Here is a 22,802-nt window from a genome sequence, read left to right on the forward strand (position 1 = left end):
GACCGGGACCAAAAGCAGCAAATAATTGATGAACTGCAAAGAAAAAAGTTTGGAGTGGGCATATAAGGCAGTGGAACAGGTGCAGGTGATGATCAGGGAAGGAGGTTAACTCCTGCAGACAAGGTGATAATGTCTAATGGCAAAACACCAGCACCTCTGGTAGCATAGAGGTACTGAAGGCCAGATACAAATTAGGATCTATCAGCATAATACAGTGCGTAAGATGTAATTAGCAGGATGTAAAGCAGGAGATGAGAGACAAGGATGCACAGGTGGATGAGGTAGGATGCAAACAAAAATATACACGGAAGGAAGGCTCTACTAGTGAGAGCTTACAATCTAATGGTGTGATAGGGTTATCAGTGGGGAGCTGAGGTGTCGGACGTTGGTAATGCAGAAAAAGCAGGAGGGAGTGTGGAGAGAGATGATGTTGAGATATAGGGATGAGAGGCTGAGGGCTTTGTAAATGAGGGCGAAGAGTTTCAAGTGAATTCTGTAAATAATGGGGGGCATTAAGGATTAATAGAACTGGGAAGCAGAAGCAGAGTGTCAAAAGTGGCAAGATTGCAAAAAATCTGGTTTGCCGTGGAGTTGAGAATGGATTGAAGAGGTAGAGTCGAGTGAGGGAAGCCAGACAAGAGAATATTGCAGTAGTCGAGGCTGAAGATAATGAGAGAGTGGCTAAGAGTTTTGATAACAACATGGCTCTAATCTTGTCAATGTTTTGAAGGTGAAAGCAACAGGAATGAGAGAGCGACTAGATGTGATGCTGAAGGAGAGGGAGAAGTCGAGGATGACACCAAGGCAGCGGACGAGGAGAGGTTAGGAGGTTTCGAGACCAAAACAGAGCTCATAATCTTCCCTCCTAGACATGTTGAGCTTAAGATAATTTTGGGACATCTTTGAGGAGACAGCAGAGAGAGAGCTGGATAAACTGTAGAGGAGAAAAGGGGATGAGGTCAGGTGGATTTGGGTGTGGTCAACATAGAGGTGGTACTGGGGCCCAAAGGAGTTGATTAGTAGGAGGTGCACAAAAAGAAGAGGTGAGGCTGAAGCCTTGATGGATCCAACGGGTAGAGGAGGCAAGGAGAAGCCTAAAGGTAGAAACAGAAGAGCTGGTTGGACAGGTAGGAAGTGAACCAGAAGGTCATATTATGATGGCTAATAGAGTGAAGGGTATACAGGAGAAGAGGAAGGTCCAGGAGGAGGAGACTAGATCACCGGTGACAATCTTGGAAGTGGAGAGGAAGCTAGATTGTAGTGGGTCACGAAGGAAGTGAGAGGAGAGGAAACTTGTGAGGCAGGTCATAGACAAGTCACTTGAATAATTTGGAAATGGGAGGAGAGAAATTGTGTGTTCGTTGGATAGAAAAGCAGTGTTGAGAGAAGGTTTTTTTTGAGGATGGCTGAGAGCCGGTGTGATCCAGGGCGCATGTAGAGTGAGGAGAAGAGCATGGAGATGGGGATGGGGGGATGAGAACACATCATGAGCTAGCTAGAGGGGAGGAGAAGGTTAAGGGTATATATTGCTTCCTTTTATCACATGTAATATACTAGCATGTTTTTTAGCCTACGTCATTTTTTATGCAGCCCAAAAATCCAGCATATAATATAGCACAAAGACATATATGCCTAGCACATATTACAGCCCAATTTGACAATGATGCAATGTCGCCCCATCTGCTCACAAATATATAATGCAAAGCCTCGTCTTATGACATTCACAGTATGTTTTTCTATTAGTTTGTGATGTTACCTTCCATCGCAATTATGTACTGTAGATAGATTATTAGTAACCCTTTTATATCACCAACAGAGAATGCAGTACTTTGCAGGGAATGTTTAATCAGTCCCTGCCGCAGTGGATTTTCTAATCTAAATTATCTTCCAAAGCCATTTAACCTACCAGAATATTTTTTGAACTCTGGGAGGAAACCCATGTGAATATGATTTTTAAACGCACATTGTGATGTGTACGTTTTTATAGCGGAATGTGTAATTCTCTTTTGCCATGTTAATATGTGGGTGTGATGTTATTGACTAATCCTTATATTCACTATATTACATGGATTTAGAAAGTAGCACCTTTTATAATATGCATACCTATCTTGAGTGCTACAGATTTATTTTTAGTAGTCGTGCCTTTAAAAATTTTACATTTTTATAAAGTATACAATGCAAAGTCCTTATCTGTTTGCAATCTTACAGTCCTAAGGCACTTTCTGATGACAATTATTCAATCTATATATCATCTGATCATTGCTCATCACTACTCATCCCGTCATGCCACATTGGCACCTCAGAGTTTCAGGCCAGCGCACCCAGATGCATTGGGTAGAATAAGTAAATTCAAAAGTCAGCTGATTTTTCACCAGTGGGAAAACAATCATTTACAGTGCTGATTGCATTTTTGATTTCCAAAGCCTTACATTTTTATCATCACTTCGGTAGGGGTAGAGGTTAAAAGGCTTCCCACTGAGAAGCACATAGCAGGGACTCTGGCAATGGGGTACAACTAATTTTGCTGCCTTAAAGCAGGCTATTCCATTTAAAAGTGCTTAATTTGCTGTCTTTGATATAGGTGAATCGGAGAGAGCTAGATAAACAAAGATAATGGCACATAGACAAATTTAGATTTTTTTCATTAAAAGGTATAAATAAGTAAGTTATACTTACATATGTCAAGCAAAACAAGCAGATAGTCTGTGGTATATGTGGTCATGATATGATATCTTATAATATTGTCAAAAAAAGCGGTTTGTCCCGTTAATCACCATCTTTGTCTGTTTCACCAGCAAGTAACCCTACACCTGTTGGCCAAATAGAAAACTAATTTGCCATTTTTAGGTGACTCATTTTAAAATATTTGTCTGTCCACGACCCATATATATCTTTTAATGATTCCTGATCTATTTTAATAACACTGCCATACCATTATTTTACTACATTATTTCAATAATTACCAACAGTTAACCCTTTTAATGAAGACCGCCTGGATAATTAATCCCTTTTTGGTTGTAGCATAACATACATGGTTAACACTTACTGTAGAGTGCATCAACAGGTATTCGACAAACACCTCCATTTGTTTCTTTTGCAAGATCTGTTGTAGAACAAGGCAGGGTACACTTTTATTAAAAACAAGACAAAAACAACTATAATCATTATTTTATGAATGTGGAACATTTTGCCCATTAATATATTTTAAGGTTTCTTATTACCTTCTTCTGTGGTAAAGCTAAAAACAGAAAACTGGCGCTGGGTTTTGTATACAAACAAGGGGTGATTAAATATATAAAAGTCGTAGCTGTATAAAAAAGACCTTGCTACATGTCCTTAACAAGAAAAAAATAAAAACTATAAAAGAAGAAAGAAATACAGTGCTGACAAGACCAGGTCAAACAACCAGTTAAATCAGAATAATAGTTGAAGTCACTCCTAAATAAACCGGACAATGCACTATAGAAAAATATATCTAGGAACAGAGTGGTTCTCTTAAAGACACTGTAGTATATGTTGTCACACATACATACATCAAAACATTACAAAGAACTCTCAATAAAAAATAGATAAAAACTTCCTAAAACCGCTCAGTAAAACAAATGATCACAGGTGCACTGAATAATTCTTATTCACCATGACATATGACAGTGGTTCCCAAACGTTCTCAGTTCGAAGCACCCTTAGGGTCTCCATAATTTTTCCAAGGCACCCCTAAACCAAAATAATTACCAGCTAGTCCTGATTTTTAAGTAGTTGGGTCAAAATATTGTAAGATGTATCTAGGCCCTTCACCATATCACACTGCACCCCTTCACAATGCACCCCTTCACCATATCACACTGTGCCCCTTCACAATATGACAATGTGTCCCTTCACCATCACACTGGGCCCCTTCACCATCACACTGAGCCCCTACACAATATGCCCCTTCACCATGTCACACTCTGTGTACCCCCTTCACAAGCTCTCACACTCTGTGTCCCCCGTTACTTTACTTACCTTCTTTCCTCATTTTCTGCTGTCTTTATTCTTGTTGCCCCTCTCTGTTGCTCCTCCTTACTGACACTGTCTGACGTGATGATGTCAGTGAGAAGAGAACAGAAAGGAGGGAGGAGGATGATCTGGTGCCGCTGGAGTGGTAAGTTCTTTTTTTTTTTCTGGACAAGCAGCCCTGGCCGCGGCACCCCTGTGACAGCGCCGTGCACCCCAGGGAGCCGCGGCGCACCCTTTGGGAACCGCTGTCCTAAAGCTTTGAGAGAAAATTGCGGACCAAAGTTTGTCTTGGCACGTTTGATAACAAAGCTATACCAAGGAGTCTCTACTGGAACCTTGGTGTCGTTTTGTTAAAAGTCTTGTAAATTGGGTTTATGGGAAAAATTGTGTAGATCCAAATGCCAGTCAAATTCACGGTATATAGTTCTTTTTCTGTGTGGTGCCTTTCTGGCCATAGCTTGCAGGGATAAAAATGCAACTTTTAGACTTTAAAATGTGTGTTTATTTTGCACCAGTTTTACAACATGCATTTGACATGTACATTAAGCTTCTAAATGATTAAAAGATCACAGAAGACCAAATTCTGCTTAATTTCATATTACCTTAGCTATGTAACACTAACTTGGCATGCTAGGTTTAATTGCGGTGACAGTTTAATACAATGATGCCATGTAGAAGCATAGAAAAACACTTTTTTCATTTTCTCTTCCATTTTGCGTTTTTTGCTTTTGTTTCTCTGTTCCATTTTCTACCAGCCAGTAACAAAAATGTAAATGTCAGAAACAGGGCCAGATTATCCAATAGGCTGACTATGCTGCAGCCTAGAGCACAAGGCTTTTTTTGGGTGCAAAACTGTGACAGAGAGAGGTGTAAAATTAATTTAATTTTAAAATATTAGAGAATAGTTGTTCTTCAAAGTAAAAATGAAAATATGAGAAAAAATGTAATAAATGTTTAATCTTTCGTATTCCCATGGTAAAAAGACAATGAGCCATCCTCGGGCCAGCACTTAAGTATAAGCAAGTAGGAGAGACATGGATGGTAACAGGCGCAGACATGACAGCCCCCTCCCCTTTCACATCTTCACTCTCATTAGCATTCGTTCATGCCTCCGCTTTGCTATACATTTGTGATTTTAATAAAAACAAAATAAGTGACAAGGACTGTGACCCTTTCAAAACACTGGAACATAAACATTGGAGGGGGGTGAAGGAAGTAGGATTTTAAAATAAGGACAAGTTCAGTTTTACTCATCATCATCATCATCATTTATTTATTTATATAGCGCCACTAATTCCGCAGCGCTGTACAGAGAACTCATTCACATCAGTCCCTGCCCCATTGGAGCTTACAGTCTAAATTCCCTAATATAGACACACATTCACACACAGACAGAGAGGGAGAGACTAGGGTCAATTTTGATAGCAGCTAATTAACCTATCAGTATGTTTTTGGAGTGTGGGAGGAAACTGGAGCACCCGGAGGAAACCCATGCAAACACAGGGAGAACATACAAACTCCACACAGATAAGACAATGGTCGGGAATCGAACTCATGACCCCAGTGCTGTGAGGCAAAAGTGCTAACCACTAGGCCACTGTTTTGCCCACCATGTATTAGCCTGGTGAAGGCGACGGCTGTTACAAGTGTATTATCCTAGGGCTACCTGAACCCTTAATCAGACTCTGCCAATGCAGAACTTAAGCAGACTCCAGGGATCTGAAGTTTCCACAACCTACTAGAAGGGAAGATCCATTATAAAGTGTTGATGTTTTCAAAGTAAAAAAACAACAAAACTTACATTAAGAAATGGGGCAGAGGGTTGGGGGTACACAATAAAACAGTTAAATACTGGTACTGACAGATTCAAGTGCATTTAACTGTAGTAGAGTCTGGTGACAGATTTTACTGACCTGGCTTCCTAAGAATGCAGGCAGGTAGGTCACCTAAATTCCAGCCATTCCAAGCTTCTTCAGAGGCTTGCCTACACAATTTATTTACTCACACAACCTATTCAACTCTCTTTAACCAAGATTTCAGCCAATGTTTTCTCTATCTATATGACTTTTCTTGGAAAACTAGCTTCTTTGAATTTCAGTATCACCTCTATGAAAATGATACCATATTTATTTATCTTCTCCTGATATCTTGCCATCTATGTTGACCCATGTTACAAAATATCTTTATGTCATCTTGGATGTGCTCTCGCCACTTCAATCTCCATGTTTCAAATCTTCTCAAAAGTCAATAGAAGCTACATAATGAATAGCTGTATTTCTGTTCGCAACACAACACTAAACCCTACTCCTCATGCTCACTGCCTAGATGTCATCCTTCACTCAGAACTGTCCTTTGTTCCCCACATCCAATCTATAATCATATCCATCCAAGACACCTCTTCAGCATAAGCACATATCTTACACAAGACACTGCTGAAACTAATTCATGCACTCATAATAACCCACATTGACTATTATAATTACTGGTTTTCCCCTAACCTGATTTTCACCCTTACAATCCATTTAGAATGCAGCGACTCTCTGCAATCAGGCTTCGGCCTCCAACATTCCACTGATCAATGATCTACTTACTGCAAGACTAAGGGCTAGATTTACTAAGCTGCGGGTTTGAAAAAGTGGGGATGTTGCCTATAGCAACCAATCAGATTCTAGCTATCATTTTGTAGAAGGTACTAAATAAATGAAAGCTAGAATATGATTGGTTGCTATAGGCAACATCCCCTCTTTTTCAAACCTGCAGCTTAGTAAATCTAGCCCTAAGGGTCATTTCTCCATACTCATTCTTCTGGACCTCTCTGCTGCATTTGACAGTGTTGATCACCCTCTTCTCCTACACACCCTTCACTCCATTGGCCTTTGTGACACAGCTATTTCCTGGTTTACTTCCTACCTATCGAACTGCTCCTGTAGTGTGTTTACATCTAGCAAATCCTCCCCTCCACTCCCACTCCAATTCGCTCATTCAGCCTCCAAAACCACCTCTATGCAGATGACACCCAAATCTATATCTCTTTCCCTGACCTCTCTCCCTCTGTACTATCTTGTGTAACCAACTGTCTTTCTGCTATCTCCACATGGATGTCCCAACGGTACGTAAAGCTAAACATGTCCAAAACAGAACTTATTATCTTCCCTCCTGCCAGAGTCACCACCTGCCCTCAAATCTCCCTGTCAATAACACCACAATTTCCTCAGTTTCCCAAGCCCGCTTCCTTTGTGTCACACTTGACTCCGCCCTCTGCTTTATTCCTCACATACATACTCTCTCCAAGTCCTGTCGACTCCACCTTAAAAACATTGCCAGAATACTTCCTTTTCTTACTCAACATGCTACCAAAACACTTATCCATTCTCTCATCATCTCTCGTCTTGACTACTGCAGCCTTCTACTTTCCTGACACCCATATATCCACACTTCAATCCATCCTAAATTCTGTTGCAAGACTGATCTTCCTCTCTCACTGCTCCACCTCTGCTGCACCACTTTGCAAATCCTTTTGACTGGCTCCATGTGTCTTCCATAATCCAATTCAAATTAGTCACCCTTACCTACAAAGCCCTCACCAACAACACTCATGCATACATCTCAAATTTCATATCAAAATACTCTCCCTTCCACCCCCTTAGATCTCTGACCTGTGCCTTGTCTAGTCTCTAGTAACCCCTCTCACTCCTGCCTATAAGACTTCTCCCGTGCTTCTCCCCACTAATGGAATTCCCTACCACACCCAGTTAGACTTTCCCACAGCCTTCAAACCTTTAGACGCTCTTTGAAAATCTATCTCTTTTTTAGAGCTGACCTTATTCCTGATAATACTATTCACACTAATGCACCCTAACAGCTGTCCCAATCTCCACTAATTCTTTTTATGGATGTTGCTTCTGTGTTTTTTTCTGGGTGTTTGTCAAACCAAAGCTTAATAAATCTGAGGGTTGTATTCTTATCATGATAAACATTGGCAATTTGTAATGTGGTGCTTACTTTAGCCTGCCCTGGCTAAAGTCACCAATGACCTCCTCTCTGCTATAGCCAGGGGCCACTTCTCCCTTCTCATCCTCCTCGACCTCTCTGCAGCCTTCGACACCGTCGACCACCCCCTCCTCCTCCACACCCTCCAGTCCTTTGGCCTCTCCGGCCCAGTCTTGTCCTGGTTCACCTCTTACCTTGCTGATCGTTCCTTCTCTGTCACCACCTCTGGGTCTCTCTCCCCCCCGTCCACCCTTCCAGTCGGGGTCCCTCAGGGCTCTGTTCTGGGACCCTTACTCTTCTCTCTATACACCTCTTCCCTGGGTGAACTCATCAGCTCCTACGGCCTCAACTACCACCACTACGCCGACGACACTCAACTATACCTCTCCTCTCCTGATCTCTCTCCCTCCCTTCTCTCTAGAGTGTCCGCCTGCCTCTCTGCCATCTCCTCCTGGATGTCCTCTCGATTCCTCAAACTTAACCTCGCCAAAACTGAACTCAGTCTTTCCTCCGCCTCACACCTCGCCCCCTTCCAACCTCTCTATCACTGTCGACAACACCTCTATCTCCCCTGTCCCCCAACTTCGCTGCCTCTGTGTCATCCTCGACTCCTCTCTCTCCTTTGGCCCCCACATTGTCTCTCTTGCTAAATCCTGCCGCTTCCAGCTGCGTAACATCGCTCGCATCCGGCCCTTCCTCTCCCAAGATGCCACCAAATGTCTTATTCACTCTCTGATTATCTCACGCTTGGACTACTGTAACCTCCTCACTGGCCTCCCCCAATCTCATCTCGCTCCACTTCGTTCTGTACTTAACGCAGCCGCTAGGCTCATCTTCCTTTCTCGCCGCTCCTCGTCTGTCTCCCCCCTCTACCAATCCCTTCACTGGCTCCCCTTCCCCTACAGAATCCTCTTCAAGCTCCTCACTCTTACATACAAGGCCCTCGCCAACTCCACTGCACCCTACATCTCCACCCTCCTCTCTATTCATGCTCCATTCTGTCCCCTCCGATCTGGCAATGACCGTCGCCTCTCTTCCCCCCTTATCACCTCCTCCCATGCGCGTATCCAAGACTTCGCCCGCGCTGCCCCCCCTCCACTGGAACAAGTTCCCTCCCTCCATCAGAACTTGCCCTAATCTGTCCAGTTTAAAACGGGCTTTAAAAACCCACCTTTTTCTTAAAGCCTTTCAGTCTCCCACTTAACTTCCTACCTTTTCTTCTGCCTCTTCCCCCTCAATCCCCTTCCCTCATAGTTATCCTCCGTTCCTCCTTCTCTCCCTCCCTCCCCCGTGTCTCTCTGTCTGTCAACTCCGCCCCTTAGATTGTACGCTCCTTTGAGCAGGGTCATCTCTCCTCCTGTCTCCACCACTTTTGACTCTGCTCTCCAGCTATCAGCCCTCCTCCTCGAGGACCCTCTCCCCCCCCCCCCATCTCCTCTCGCTCCCTCCTCTCCCTCTGGGAGTTTCCCTGTCACCCGTGCCCTCCCTTCTGGGCTCCGTCGTATGCGGACTCTCCCCTCCCCCTACCCTAGCGTTGAGCTCATTGAGTTACTGTGATTATTGTTTACTGTACTGTGCTGTCCAACCTTGTATTGTAATTTTGTTTGTCCCTGTACGGCGCCACGGACACCTAGTGGCGCCCTATAAATAAAAATTAATAATAATAATACTGTCTCTGACAGCCGCCAGGCTGTGGTAGTTCTGTGGTCAGCTGACTGTTCACACATAGTAGTTACCTTGTAGGGGTCCACATGGGGAAGTGCTTGAAGCAGTCTGTGTAATTTCACAGGAAGCCCTATGTATCAGTTAATTCGATATGCTGTAGACTGCTCGCAAACATAATCTTTATGCTAGGGTAAATGATAAGTTGAAGCCACTAACGCGTTTCGTCTGACTCAGTCAGACTTTCTCAAAGACGGTATAGCAATATTGTTCTAGCCTTCTGACAACAGATAGTATTTATTCCTCTCCTAATTAAGTAAATGTGAATCAATGCTTAGCTAATTAAATCATCCTTGAGGAACTTACATCTGAGCCCTTCAGTCTTATACTGTATAGTTTCACTATTACCGATAGATTCAAACCTATATCTCTTTAAAAAGTTATTAATACATGTATAACAACCACATAATTGTGATAATACATATCACAAAATCATAATCATAAATACTATAATAAGTTATTAAAATAAATGTTTATGTATAAAAAATATTTTTGAGAACCACTCTGGATTAAAAATAATCAAACACATATTTTAAAAAGAGATGTCATTAGAGATGTGATTATATAAGCAGGTCCCATATTCATAAATAAGTAAATAAATATATACTAACATAATACCAAAATCTATAGCACTCCAAATAATTCCCTAACCGCCTCGATCCCCTTAACTAGTAAATAGGATTTCCCTCTGCATATCTGACACTCTATGCTAAATCTTACCCTGGATCACAGATCTAAAGCCTAAACTTAATCTTATTAATAGAGGGAATGTGGTTAACTGGAGCTATCAAAATTATAAATCTAAAAATATCCCTCAACATTTTATAAATTTATACAAGGCAAAAAGAAAATATATAAATATTTATACTGTACATCATAACCTAATCGCTTAAAGTGGGTAATCAAATTTAAGTTTCATAAACATCAAAAGTTTCATTCAATCCACCTGGAACCAAAGTTTGCATTTTAAAGATGTGTGGTAATGCTAATAAGAATCTGAGCACAGCCACAGGTATATGTCACCCATTTTCTCTTGCAGAGATTTCCTGACCCAACTCCTCACATATGGATAGGTCAAACTGTGTCCACACCTGTGAATAAAACACAGCTCAGGATGAATGTAAAGTACAGTATTTACTGAAACATTTTCAATTGTGTGTCTGTCAGAACTCAGAACCCTCATAGGAGCAATTTCCTGCTTTGGCCACTAGATGTCACAGTAATTCCATCTGTGGCGCTTTCCTGGTCACGTGATCGTCACTTCTGGTCCAAGATGGCCGCGCTGAGAGGGAGTCACTTGCAAAGTGTAAGATGGGAAAAATACATAAAGGGGGTGGTATGTGAGAAGTCGAGGCAGTTGTGGTAGTTGTATGAAGATCGGTAAAGATATCGATGTGCCTTTGAATGAAGTTGATGAGTTTGTTTCGTTAACCACACAACTGTCTGTGAGATCTAACTCGTTACATTACTAATCTCCCGTAATGCATGGAGAATAAAGCAGTTTCCTTTTCTACATCTATAACACGGAAGTTGTCATTGTTCAGAATCAATTCTAGTGTCTAATGTCATTAACAATCTTCATACCTCCCAAATGTACCTTTATTACATCCAGATCCTCTTGTTTGAAAAATCGTTTTTTTGTTCCTAATCTCAATCTGATTAGTGTATATTTATATGAGTTGTGGCTGCTGGTGGTGTATATTGATAAAATCTGCATCATTTTGTTTATAATAAAGTGTATTTGGCTCTTTAAAATGTTGATATCATTTTATTTGGGTTATAAAAATTAAGACTGGTGTATAAAATGTGGCAATTGTGAGATTTAGAGCCCTAAAATATTCCAACCACAGTCTCGAAACTTCATGATTTTCCAAAAGGTACTGGAGAGTCTCACATATGATTGAATTGATTTACAGGCTGGAGCTGTGCAATCTAGGGGTAAATGTATTATGGTCCGATTTTTGCAACTCGCCAGAAATCGGCGAGTTCACAGCTAAAATTTAAAGCGGCGCTGGCTTGTAAAGGCAAATTTTCCTTTACAAGTCAGCGCCGCTTTAAATTTTAGCTGTCAACTCGCCGATTTCTGGCGAGTTGAAAAAATCGGACCATAATACATTTACCCCCTTATGTGTGTTGGCAGATGGGAGATACATGACTGGAGATACAATTTGCACAGACACATTTCCCAGAAGAATTGCAGGTGTTTATTAGCTACTAACTAAGATTTGCTCAGTGTTAAATCATTTAATCTAATGTGGCATCAGAGTATTTTGTCACATAGAGAGGTGTCCACTCCACAGCATATGTGCTCCAAACAGTGGGAAGCATCTCAAAATATTGAAGCAAGGTTGTATTTATGGGTGGTACAGTGGTCAACATTGCTGTCTTTCAGTGCTGGGGCCATTGTTGCCATTCTGATCAAGGAACTATCTGTGTGGCATTTGTAGTTTTCACCATGTCAACATGGGTTTCCTCATGCTATATAAATAAAAAAGAATAGTATATAGGCCATATAGCAAATAAATATTTTGTTAAAATAAATCCTTGTTTTAATTGCCTCTATTGTTTAACTATAAGTGATATAGTATATGGAGACTTTCTTGATTTAAAATTAAATACATGAAATTACTAATAACATGAGCTTGATAATGAAGCCCAGATTGCTTACAGCATACTTGTGATTTTATATACTATGGCGCAATATGCTGTAATTTCTGAATTATCTGAAGTGATTCATTCTCGTAGCTACTGTACATTATTTAGTTTGACATCTGAATGCCATGCAGGATTAAATTCTAGGTTGTTAAATTATCATGGCAGGCTACACTAAGGATAAGGTGAGAAACTGGATATTGTCAACAATGCCTAGATAATCATATTGACTAAACGCTTCATAAACACACATGTTTTAAGGCGTCTTGCATGTTAATGTGCTCAGTTTCAATGCACATTCCTTTAAGGATCATTTTCATGACCCCTGAACGGCAACAGGAGTACGGTGGTAGTTGGGAAAGGATCCCTATTCATACTTGTAGTCAGTCTCGTATAAGATTATCCAATGAAGCCCTTGTACATATGCCAGTTGTTTTCCGCCCCCGATGTGTGTTGTGTTTGTGATGCAGAAAATATTGGCTATCCACAGGCACAGGAGGAAACAGTGGTCCGTGGTCCATGTATAATAAAGGACAGCCTATCATCATCATCATCATTTATTTATATAGCGCCAACATATTCTGTAGCGCTTTACAATTGGGGACAAACATAATAAACTAATAAACAAACTGGGTAAAACAGACAAAGAGGTGAGAAGGCCCTGCTCGCAAGCTTACAATCTATGGGACAATGGGAGATTGACACATGAGGTTAAATCTACATTTTGCATTTTGGCCCAGCCAGACTGCAAAGGTAAGAGTGACTCATAAGCTAAATGAACCCGTCACACAACAATGTTGGTCAGGGGGCAGCCGTCCCGCGTGAAACTGTGTAACAGGCTAAAGGTAGCGAGGTTAAGAGGGTGGCTGAGGAATATTATAAGCTTGTCTGAAGTGGTAGGTTTTCAGAGAACGCTTGAAAGTTTGTAGACCAGAGGAGAGTCTTACTGTGCGAGGGAGAGAATTCCATAGAGTGGGTGCAGCCCGAAAAAAGTCCTGTAACCTGGAATGGGAGGATGTAATGAGGGTGGATGAGAGACACAGATCTTGTGTAGAACGGAGTTGCCGAGTTGGGATATTTTTTGAGACAAGAGAGGAGATGTATGTTGGTGCAGCTTTGTTGATGGCCTTGTAGGTTAGTAAAAGTATTTTATATTGGATTCGGTACAAAACAGGCAGCCAGTGTAGAGACATACAGAGTGATTCAACAGGGGAAGAACGATTTGCAAGGAAAATCAGTCTTGCCGCAGCGTGCAAAATAGATTGTAGAGGTTTGAGTCTGTTTTTGGGAAGACCAGTAAGGAGGGAATTGCAATAGTCAATGCGGGAGATGATGAGTGCATGAATTAAGGTTTTTGCAGTGTCTTGCGTGAGATATGTGCGAATTCTGGAAATGTTCTTTAGATGTATGTAGCAGGATTTAGATATAGAGTCAGTGTGGGGAACAAAGGATAGGTGTGAGTCAAGGATTACAGCTAGGCAGCAAGCTTGTGGGGTGGGATTTATGGTCATGTTATCAACAGAGATAGAAATGTCAGGTATGTTCTTGTTGGTGGGTGGGAATATTATTAACTCTGTTTTAGAAAGATTAAGTTTGAGTTGGCGAGAGGACATCCAAGATGAAATGGCAGAAAGACAGTCAGTTACACGGGACAACACAGATGTCGAGAGATCAGGAGAGGATAGATAGATTTGGGTATCATCCACATAGAGATGATACTGAAAGCCAAAGGAACTTGTTAGATTTCCAAGAGAAGCGGTATAGATAGAGAACAGCAGAGGACCTAGCACTGAGCCTTGTGGTACTCCAACTGATAGGGGAAGCGGAGCAGAGGTGGCTCTAGAGAAATTAACAGTGAAAGAGCGATTAGAAAGGTAGGATGAGAACCAGGATAGAACAGTGTCTTGAAGACCTAGGGATTGCAGCGTTTGTAGGAGAAGAGAGTGGTCAACGGTGTCAAATGCAGCCGAGAGATCCAGGAGAATTAGGAGAGAGTAATGGCGTTCAGTTTTAGCAGTGATCAGATCATTGACAACCTTGGTCAACGCAGTCTCTGTGGAGTGTTGAGAACGAAAGTCAGACTGAAGAGGATCCAACAGGTTGTTAGCGGAAAGAAAGCGTGTGAGGCGAGTGTAGGCAAGTCTCTCTAGAAGCTTGGAGGGGCACGGCAGCTGAGAGATGGGACGGTAATTTGATAGAGAGTTTGGGTCGGAATCTTGTTTTTTTAGAATAGGAGTAATCACTGCATGCTTGTATAGTGATGGAAAGATGCCAGTAGAGAGCGAGAGATTACAGATTTGAGTTAGAGGTGAAATGAGCACAGAAGACAGGGATCTACTAATTTGCGAGGAAATAGGATCAAGAGGACAGGAGGTAGAGTAGGAAGATAAGAAGAGCGTAGAAATTTCCTCTTCATTTGTGGGGTCAAATGAAGAGAGGGTGTCAGAGGGTAGTGGGAAAGAATTGAGCTGATTGCTTGTCAAGGAAGAGGATACCATTTCTAGTCTGATCTTGTCAATCTTGTCCTTGAAGTAGGAAGCAAGATCCTGAGCACTGATAGTAGATGGAGGGAGGGTTCAGGGTGGGAGGATTGAGAAGATATTTAAATGTATTGAAAAGGCGTTTGGGGTTAGAAGCCTGAGCATAGATAAGAGATTGGAAGTATGTTTGTTTTGCCGTGTCCAGAGCATTTCGATAGGAGTGGTAGACAGAAGTATATGTGAAGAAGTCATTAGAGGTGCAAGATTTACGCCAGTGAGTTCTGCTTTACGGGACAGTTTTTGAAGATTTCGTGTTGCTTTAGTGTGCCATGGTTGACATCGAAGTCGACGTGTAGTATGTAGTGTTGCTGGAGCCACTTGATCAAGGGCCGTTTCTAAGGTTAGGTGAAAATGGGGTACTGCTATCTCAGGGGATGAGAATGTAGAGATAGGAGAGAGAAGGTGTTGGAGAGAGGTGGAAAATTGTTGAAGATTAATAGAATTCAGATTTCTGCGAGTATGAGGAGGCTTGGTAGAGTTAGACAGTAGAGAGGTTAGAGCAGTGGGAGTGAGTGAGTAGCTGATAAGGTGATGATCCGAGAGGGGGAAGGGTGTGTTAAGAAAATTAGAAACTGAGCATAGTCTATAGAAAACAAGATCAAGGCAGTGGCCATCCTTATGAGTAGATGATTCAATCCACTGGGAGAGGTCAAGTGAGGAGGTTAGAGAGAGCAGTTTGGAAGCAGCTTTGGAAGGTGGGTTATCAATGGGGATGTTGAAATCACCCATGATGATGGTGGGGATGTCTGAAGATAAGAAGTGAGGGAGCCATGCAGAGAAATCCTCAATAAATTGTTGGTGTGCTCCAGGGGGACGATAGATCACTGCAACACGTAGAGAGAGTGGATTAAAAATGCGAATAGCATGTACTTCAAAAGATGTGAACGTGAGTGATGGGACATTTGGTAGAAATGTAAACGTGCACTGTGGGGAGAGAAGTTATCCAACCCCACCTCCTTGTCTGCATTCAGGTCTGGAGGTGTGGGTGAGATGGAGGCCACCATGTGAAAGTGCTGCAGGTGAGGCAGTGTCTGATTGCACGAGCCATGTTTCTGTCATTGCCAGAAGGTTGAGGTTTTTTTAAAGGAAGAGATCATGAATGGAGGTAAGTTTGTTACAAACAGAGTGTGCATTCCAAAGGGCACATTTAAAGGGTTTTGGAAGAGAGGGGAGACAGGTGATGTGTTTGAGATTTGCTATAGAACGGTAGTGCTCTGATGTATGTGTGTGAGGAGTGTGGGGGACCTGGATTAGGTGATATATCACCAGCTAATAGAAGCAGAGAGAGAGAAAGATAGGTAAGGGGATTGTAAGATGTGTGACTTTTTTTTTCTGGCGACAGGTGGAGGTTGTACTTGTTAGAGATAATAAATAGGACAGCAGTTCATGGGTGTTGACTAGAGGTGAGTGGAGTAATGCAGGTGCAATATGAACAAATGTTTGTGTTGGTGGAGGGGTGAAAGATGACACAGTTTTAAAGATCATGCCATGAAAAGAGACCAAGAAAAGCAATTTGTTCCACATTGTGATAAAAGGAGTTAAAGCCAAAAAGTTAGGGCATTTTAATTAATTACCTCTTTGCAGTGTTCCATATAGAAAGACAAGTAATGCAGAAATAGGCTGTGACAGATGTTGCTTATTGCTGGAAGTAAAATCCAGTCAAATGTTGTCCAATGTTTGTCCAACTGTGTTGTCTAACTGTGCATTTTTCGTCCACTTTGTGAGAAAATCCCACTTCGTGAAGAAATCACACACGTCTACCCAACATACGTCTCTCCATAGACTGAGCCTATCCATACCAACTTTCTCTGCAGAATTTGAGCTGAAAAAAATGAGGACATGAACATCACTTGTCTACCACTACAAAAGTGGAACATGCCAGGTGGAATAAATACAGCCCATTAACAAAGACTTTAATTTCTAACATAATATAATAACATTGGAATGGAGGTAGCCTGTAAAAATTAAAAAAATGCCAGCTCAACTTTACCCATGCCCGTATGTACAGGCCATGTGTTTTATCCTAGTGTGCAATGAATACGTGAAGGAGGGACAATTTCACACAAGATAGACGTACATACATACATCTTCTGTATTAGTGCTGAGCTGACTGTCATTTGTTTCAATTTTCAATCTTTTCGGCTGGTGCATTTTAACAGGAGCAGCTGAGTTGGACAGATGACCTTCCCCTCTGCCACCTATCTGGAGTAGAATCAGCTACAAACCAGACCTACAATTCTGAAGGATTGGCAAAGGAGGAACACCCCTGTGAAGACAATTGGCTAAAGTTCAGGTCAGTTTTGTGGTGCTTTACAAAACTCTACTGTTCTTTCCAAAGTGAATCAATACTTTTTGCAATGTAGCATTTGACAGTTTATGGGCGCGCAGTCATTAAGAGTAAGTTACAGGCCAGGTTTTAAGATTATTCCAGCTCTACAATATTTCAGAGAGCAAATTTGTGTTTTTGCTGCTGCTATTGCTTTCTAGATGTCATTCAATCAATCACCAGTTTTTATTCATATTGTTGTGGTTTTAATTTAAAGAGTCCAGTGCACTGTATAGATTGACAAAAGTTCAGGAGTTTCCAGTAAATTAAAAATGTCACATTATTTTGAGCGATTTTAAGAATGTCACAAGATTAGACAAGAAAAATAATCTTTCCAACAGCTACATGAACAAGTTTTTATTCAGCAGTATGTAAATAGGACAACAGCAAAGCCATGTAATCGCTCTATACTCCGACAACTTTGTCTGTTGACCCATTCACACTGTCTGTATTATGCCTTAGAAGCATTTCTTTTTCTGTGTCTTCTAGAAAAATGCATTTGGTTTGTTTTACGTTGTCTGAAAGTAAGGTATATTGCAGAATGCAATGTATTACATTGTTCTTTGTTTTATAAGGGCTGATGTCTTTCAAATAAGCACATTACTTTTATGTTTTAATCTGCTAAAGTAACACTGCACCATACAAGGAAAAAACTTATGTACATCAATCACATCAACAAAATTCTGCTGTGTATTCAAAAGTAATCCATACCAAGAGAGAGATCCCTTTGTAACCAGTCTACCCTAGTGTCCTCCCCGATTTAGGTCCACTCGCTTGAATCGCCACATCTTACGCCAGACTAGCTTTTCTCGGTTCTATTACGTCTTTGATTTCTCAATGTTTTTGTTTTCACTGATGGAATTGTATGTGTTTTATTATGTTCATTTCCCACTATGTACCATCCATTCCCTTGGTCCTTTTTCTGTCCCGCTTCCCCTTTTTTCTTTATGTTCCCCCATAGTTGAAGAACCTCAACAAGAACTAATAAAAAAAAACATAATCCATCAATTACCCTAATCTGTAAAATATTAAAAACAAATGTTAACAAAATTTGGATTAAAATTGTAACAACAAAAAAATAATAGATCAATATCATTTTCCATGGTGCTCACTGATGCCCATTCAAGCAAAAGCAGCTATAGATATATAGATACAAGGACTGTAATAATAGTGCCCTAACATATATTATTATTGTTTCTTTATAGCACCACAGTATTTTGCAGGTTTGTACATGGAGTATTTACTCATTTACATCAGTCCCTGCCGCAGTGAAGCTTACAGACTAAATTCTGTATCACACAAACACTAGGTTCCATTATTGACAGCAGCCAAATAGACTACCAGTATGTTTTGGACTGCGGAAGTAAACCCCCACAAACACAGAGCGTTCCACATTCCACATAGAATCCTGGTCGGACCTAAACCCACAGCCTCAGTGTGAGGCATTAATGCTAATCACTGTACTGTCCATAACAAGTATTAACAAACGTATGTATTGGTGCATATCCACAAGCATTGCATCATTAATATTGAGTGATTCAAAGTCTCAACCATAAAGTGCAATTATGGTAGCAATCCATATTTAATCAGAGCATGTATCTACATTATAACTTCAGTATCCAGTATAGCAAAACTGTTTTCCATTGAGTAACGGCATAGCTGTTAAACCCATGATCCTTAACGCCAACAGTTTGCTGGAAAGCGTGGTTCGGACCATGCTCAACGCTAGAAAGCTGGATTTGGATAGATATTATAACAGAGTCTGGGAGACTCTCCTGGTGTGAACAGAAGCAGTTTCCTACCGTTTACTTCTCTTCTTAGAGGAGGGTTTGGATGGGGGCTTGGGTCTTGAAGGTCCAGGAGTCTACCTTATCAGTATACTGCGAGAGATAACTAGCACTTTTACCAGAAGTACAGACCTTCTTACAGGCAGTGATGCATGTGCAGGCTCCATACATCACACCGGTAGTTCTTTGAGATCTTAATTTGGTGCTGACAGCACTCTCCTTTTGAATGTTTGGATTCTGTAAATTCCTTACCTGGAATACTACCTTCCTCTTGGCTATCTCCACAGTCCCTTAAAGACCATGTGATATAGCTGACTTAAGCCTCTCTTTTTCCCTCTCTTTAGAAATGTTGTAAATATGTCAGATGAGGATGCAGGCCCCAGTCAGTCCTCCTGCACCTCAAAAACAAAAAGACGTCAGCATAACTTTACCTCGCATGAGTTGGATATTATAATCGAGATGGCCATGGACAAGCTCCATTCAAGCAACCGCCAGCTCTCCACCTCCTCCAAAGCCAGAATATGGGATGATATAACACAACAGGTCAATGTCGTGGCTCCATGTCGTCGGCTGGCGAATGAGGTCAAAAAACGGTAAAATTTAAATGTATTTTACACTAATCTATTTATACAAAACAAAAAAGGCAGTTGTCAGCGCTTATCCTTAGTACTGCATATCGGAGTGTATCTAGCAAAATTAAAACATGAAGTTTTAGTTCATATTTTGATCAAAACATTGAAGCCTGCATGCCAGTGTCAAGGGCGACTCATTATATGCAGGTTCTACACTGACCTATATGCTTTAAACACTATTAAAATGCAGTTAAAATCAGATGCACTCACCTCCCAGGTATAGGGGATTACATCTATTAAGGGTTGGCTTGTGAGCCTCACCCAAATGTGCCTTAAATAGGCTTGATGGACAGCTGCTGTGACATTAAAGCGATATTTTGAAATAAAACCAGAGGGTAAAAATAGCCTGCGCTCTGTATATCCCCATATTGTGCTAATTAATCTATTTGTTTACTGCAAACGTTGTGGCTACTAATAACGTTATACATTAGATGCATATGTGCCTTTTAAATGTGGTAAGGCAATACTTTAAAAGTGCTTCTTTTTTTTTTTTGTGGGAAAGTATGTTTTTAAAAATGTACTTGTTTGTTTTTTAAAATTATCCAACTAGGGCAAGACACACACATTTTGCAGTGTGTGTTTATGTGTGTGTGTGTGTATATATATATATATATATATATATATATATATGTAGATACAAATTGCTAATTTTAAAGGCATATGTATACATTTCAAAATGGTAACAAATTAATATATTTTCAAATTTTCCACAGCTGGTTTGACTTTAAGCAAAAACTTAAACAGAAAGTGAGGGACCAGAGGGCCCACAGTCAAGCCACTGGAGGTGGATTTCCCGCTCCACTCGACCTCGCTCCCCTGGAGAAAAAGGCATTGGCCTGTCTTGATGATGCGAGTGTGCTAGGGGTTGGGTATATTGATACAGGCTGCCTCCCACCCCTATTACAACCTTTAAGTCCACTAGGTACATGTTAACTATATAGTAATTGTATTTGATATTTTTTATGTTGTGTCTTGTAACATTTCCTACCTACAGTATGTTGCATATTGATACCTATCAAATATACATTAGAAATAATTCTAATTTTGCCCTCAAAATCCTATTGTACTTTCAGTCTCCAGCGTATGGCTTTTTTTTATTATTTTTCTGAAATCATAACCAAATCCTAATGATGCCTCTTTGAGAATCCACAACTCATATATGCTGGTTTATACAATGTGTTTTGTATTTATTTCTATTTATGATTTGAGGTATTTTTTCACAGTACATATAGGTCATATTTTGAATAACGAAACATCTGTATATTTCCTAATTTTTCAGCTCTGAAGGAGGAGGAGGTGGAGGAGTCTGCTCAGGAAGAGAACCAACTGACAGTGGTGGAGGTTGCCCTTGATGGGGAGGAGATTCGGAGGGAGCAAGCACGGGTCACTCTGCAGCAGACACTCTCTCACTTTTCCGAACACGTGCAACACCACAATGATGCAATTGTATCCAACACCTGTGATATCTCCAATACCCTCGCCCGTATTGAACACAAATTAGACACCAACCTTCAAAATATGAATTCTAACCTTCACAATATTAATTCCACCCTTACAAATCTGTGCAACCTATTTTCACGTTTCTTAGACCAGCCTCACACTTCACAACGTCATCCACTGATTGACACTCCTTCACCAAAACCCATAATGTACACTCAGAACCGACAGCCTAATTTTGCCACCCCAGACCCTCAGTCCCATCATACAAATGTTTCACCCCTTTATAGTCCCCACTTTTCAACTGCTGCTCCTCAATTCTCACCAATCCAACAATCGGATCCCAATTCTTCTCTGCCTCCTGCCCAGCCTCCTGACACTTCTCTGCCTCCTGCCCAGCCTCCTGACACTTCTCTGCCTCCTGCCCAACCCCCTGACACTTCTCTGCCTCCTGCCCAGCCCCCTGACACTTCTCTGCCTCCTGCCCAGCCCCATGACACTTCTCTGCCTCCTGCCCAGCCTCCTGACACTTCTATGCCTTCTGTCCAGCCTCCTGCACATCCTCCTTCCATTTATATGCCCCCTGCCACTTCTCTGCCGCTTGCACACCCTTCAGAGCCTCATGGCTACCTCCCTGGGTACCCTCATGGCTACCTCCCTGGCTACCCTAATGGCTACCCTCATGGCTACCCCCATGGCTACCTACCTGCATACCTACCTGGCTACCCTCTTGCTTCTTCAGGATGCCGTCGGTCACACCCTGCTGACCAAATGACCTTTGGTTCTTCTTCCAAGCCCTCCACATCACGGTTGACCAGAAGCCAAGTCAAAACAACTAAAAAACCACCAGCAAAAAAAAGGAAAAAAAAGTGATTTAACTTGTATTGTTTTGGTTTATGATATATTTAGGAAATTTAATTGTTATTTGGTAAATTAAAATGAAATTTTTACATTATCATCCAAATCCTGTATCTTTGTTTATTGACAAAATAGTCCAAAATGTGACATTGGCAACAGACTGCTATTGAAAATTACCAAGCAAATAGGTACACAGACTCAACATACCTTTTCCCCAAAATATACTAGCCCCCAAATATCTGTGTCAGAGACAAATGGAACAGCAATTCGACTGCTAAGTTTGAAGAGTTATATTATTTGTTTCGCTGAGGTACAAGAGACACATACGCAAGCATCTAACCACACACACACGCACACACACACACCAGCCAAAAGTTAAATCAAATTTCCTAATTTAAAAGGTTTTTGCTAAAAACTGGTTAAGACACCGGTACAGGTCGCTAATGTAAGAGTACACTAGGACTTGGTATACTAAAAAGCATGAGTGTTTAATTTTGTTTTTGCCTAACGTTTATTAGTTGCTGATTAATTGTGCATATTTGGACAAATAAATACAAAATTAGAGGTTATTTGAATTGGTTGAAAAATAATGTGTGTGTACTTCTTAAGGTATATCAGGATTTTTAGAGTGGTGTCTGTGTTGTACGTACATGTTTCTTTGGTACTCTATGGGCCTCATTCCTTAAAGAAAGTTACCGAAAAATTCACAGTCACTTTTCACCTTTGCAAAACCATGTTGCATTGAAGGGGGAGGTCAATGTACAATGTGGGGACAGATTTATAATGGGTAGGGCTTGTCCTAGCTGGACTTTAAATGTCAGTGTATAAATAAAGCTTTAAATTATTTGGGAGCTACTTGAAA

General features: G+C 41.1%; 1 protein-coding gene across 2 annotated transcripts; it reads left to right on the forward strand.

Annotated features, from left to right (window-relative positions):
* Positions 1–10,932: 10,932 nt before the first annotated feature.
* Positions 10,933–22,478, forward strand: LOC142099457 (uncharacterized). 2 transcript variants are annotated; one of them, XM_075182914.1, is made up of 6 exons: positions 11,000–11,014; positions 15,872–16,005; positions 17,060–17,193; positions 19,358–19,606; positions 20,359–20,567; positions 20,925–22,478. In XM_075182914.1, the coding sequence occupies exons 2-6, from the start codon at positions 16,000–16,002 to the stop codon at positions 21,953–21,955; spliced, it is 1,629 nt and encodes a 542-aa protein (XP_075039015.1). In that variant the 5' UTR covers positions 11,000–11,014; positions 15,872–15,999; the 3' UTR covers positions 21,956–22,478. The 2 variants fall into 2 exon arrangements, with proteins under 2 accessions (XP_075039013.1, XP_075039015.1); XM_075182912.1 differs by lacking the exon at positions 15,872–16,005 and having other exon boundaries at positions 10,933–11,014.
* Positions 22,479–22,802: the final 324 nt, after the last annotated feature.

The sequence above is a fragment of the Mixophyes fleayi genome, chromosome 8, assembly GCF_038048845.1.
Source record: "Mixophyes fleayi isolate aMixFle1 chromosome 8, aMixFle1.hap1, whole genome shotgun sequence".
In the NCBI taxonomy this organism is placed as follows: domain Eukaryota; kingdom Metazoa; phylum Chordata; class Amphibia; order Anura; family Limnodynastidae; genus Mixophyes; species Mixophyes fleayi.

What these genes read in the sequence shown, in the direction of transcription:
- LOC142099457 (XM_075182912.1), top strand. Translation starts at nt 10,982, where the DNA reads ATGGCCGCGCTGAGAGGGAGTCACTTGCAAAGT. An exon ending in GAGGGAGTCACTTGCAAAGT is followed by an intron (nt 11,015 to 17,059) that starts GTAAGATGGGAA and finishes GCATTTTAACAG; the next exon opens with GAGCAGCTGAGTTGGACAGA. An exon ending in GCGAATGAGGTCAAAAAACG is followed by an intron (nt 19,607 to 20,358) that starts GTAAAATTTAAA and finishes AATTTTCCACAG; the next exon opens with CTGGTTTGACTTTAAGCAAA.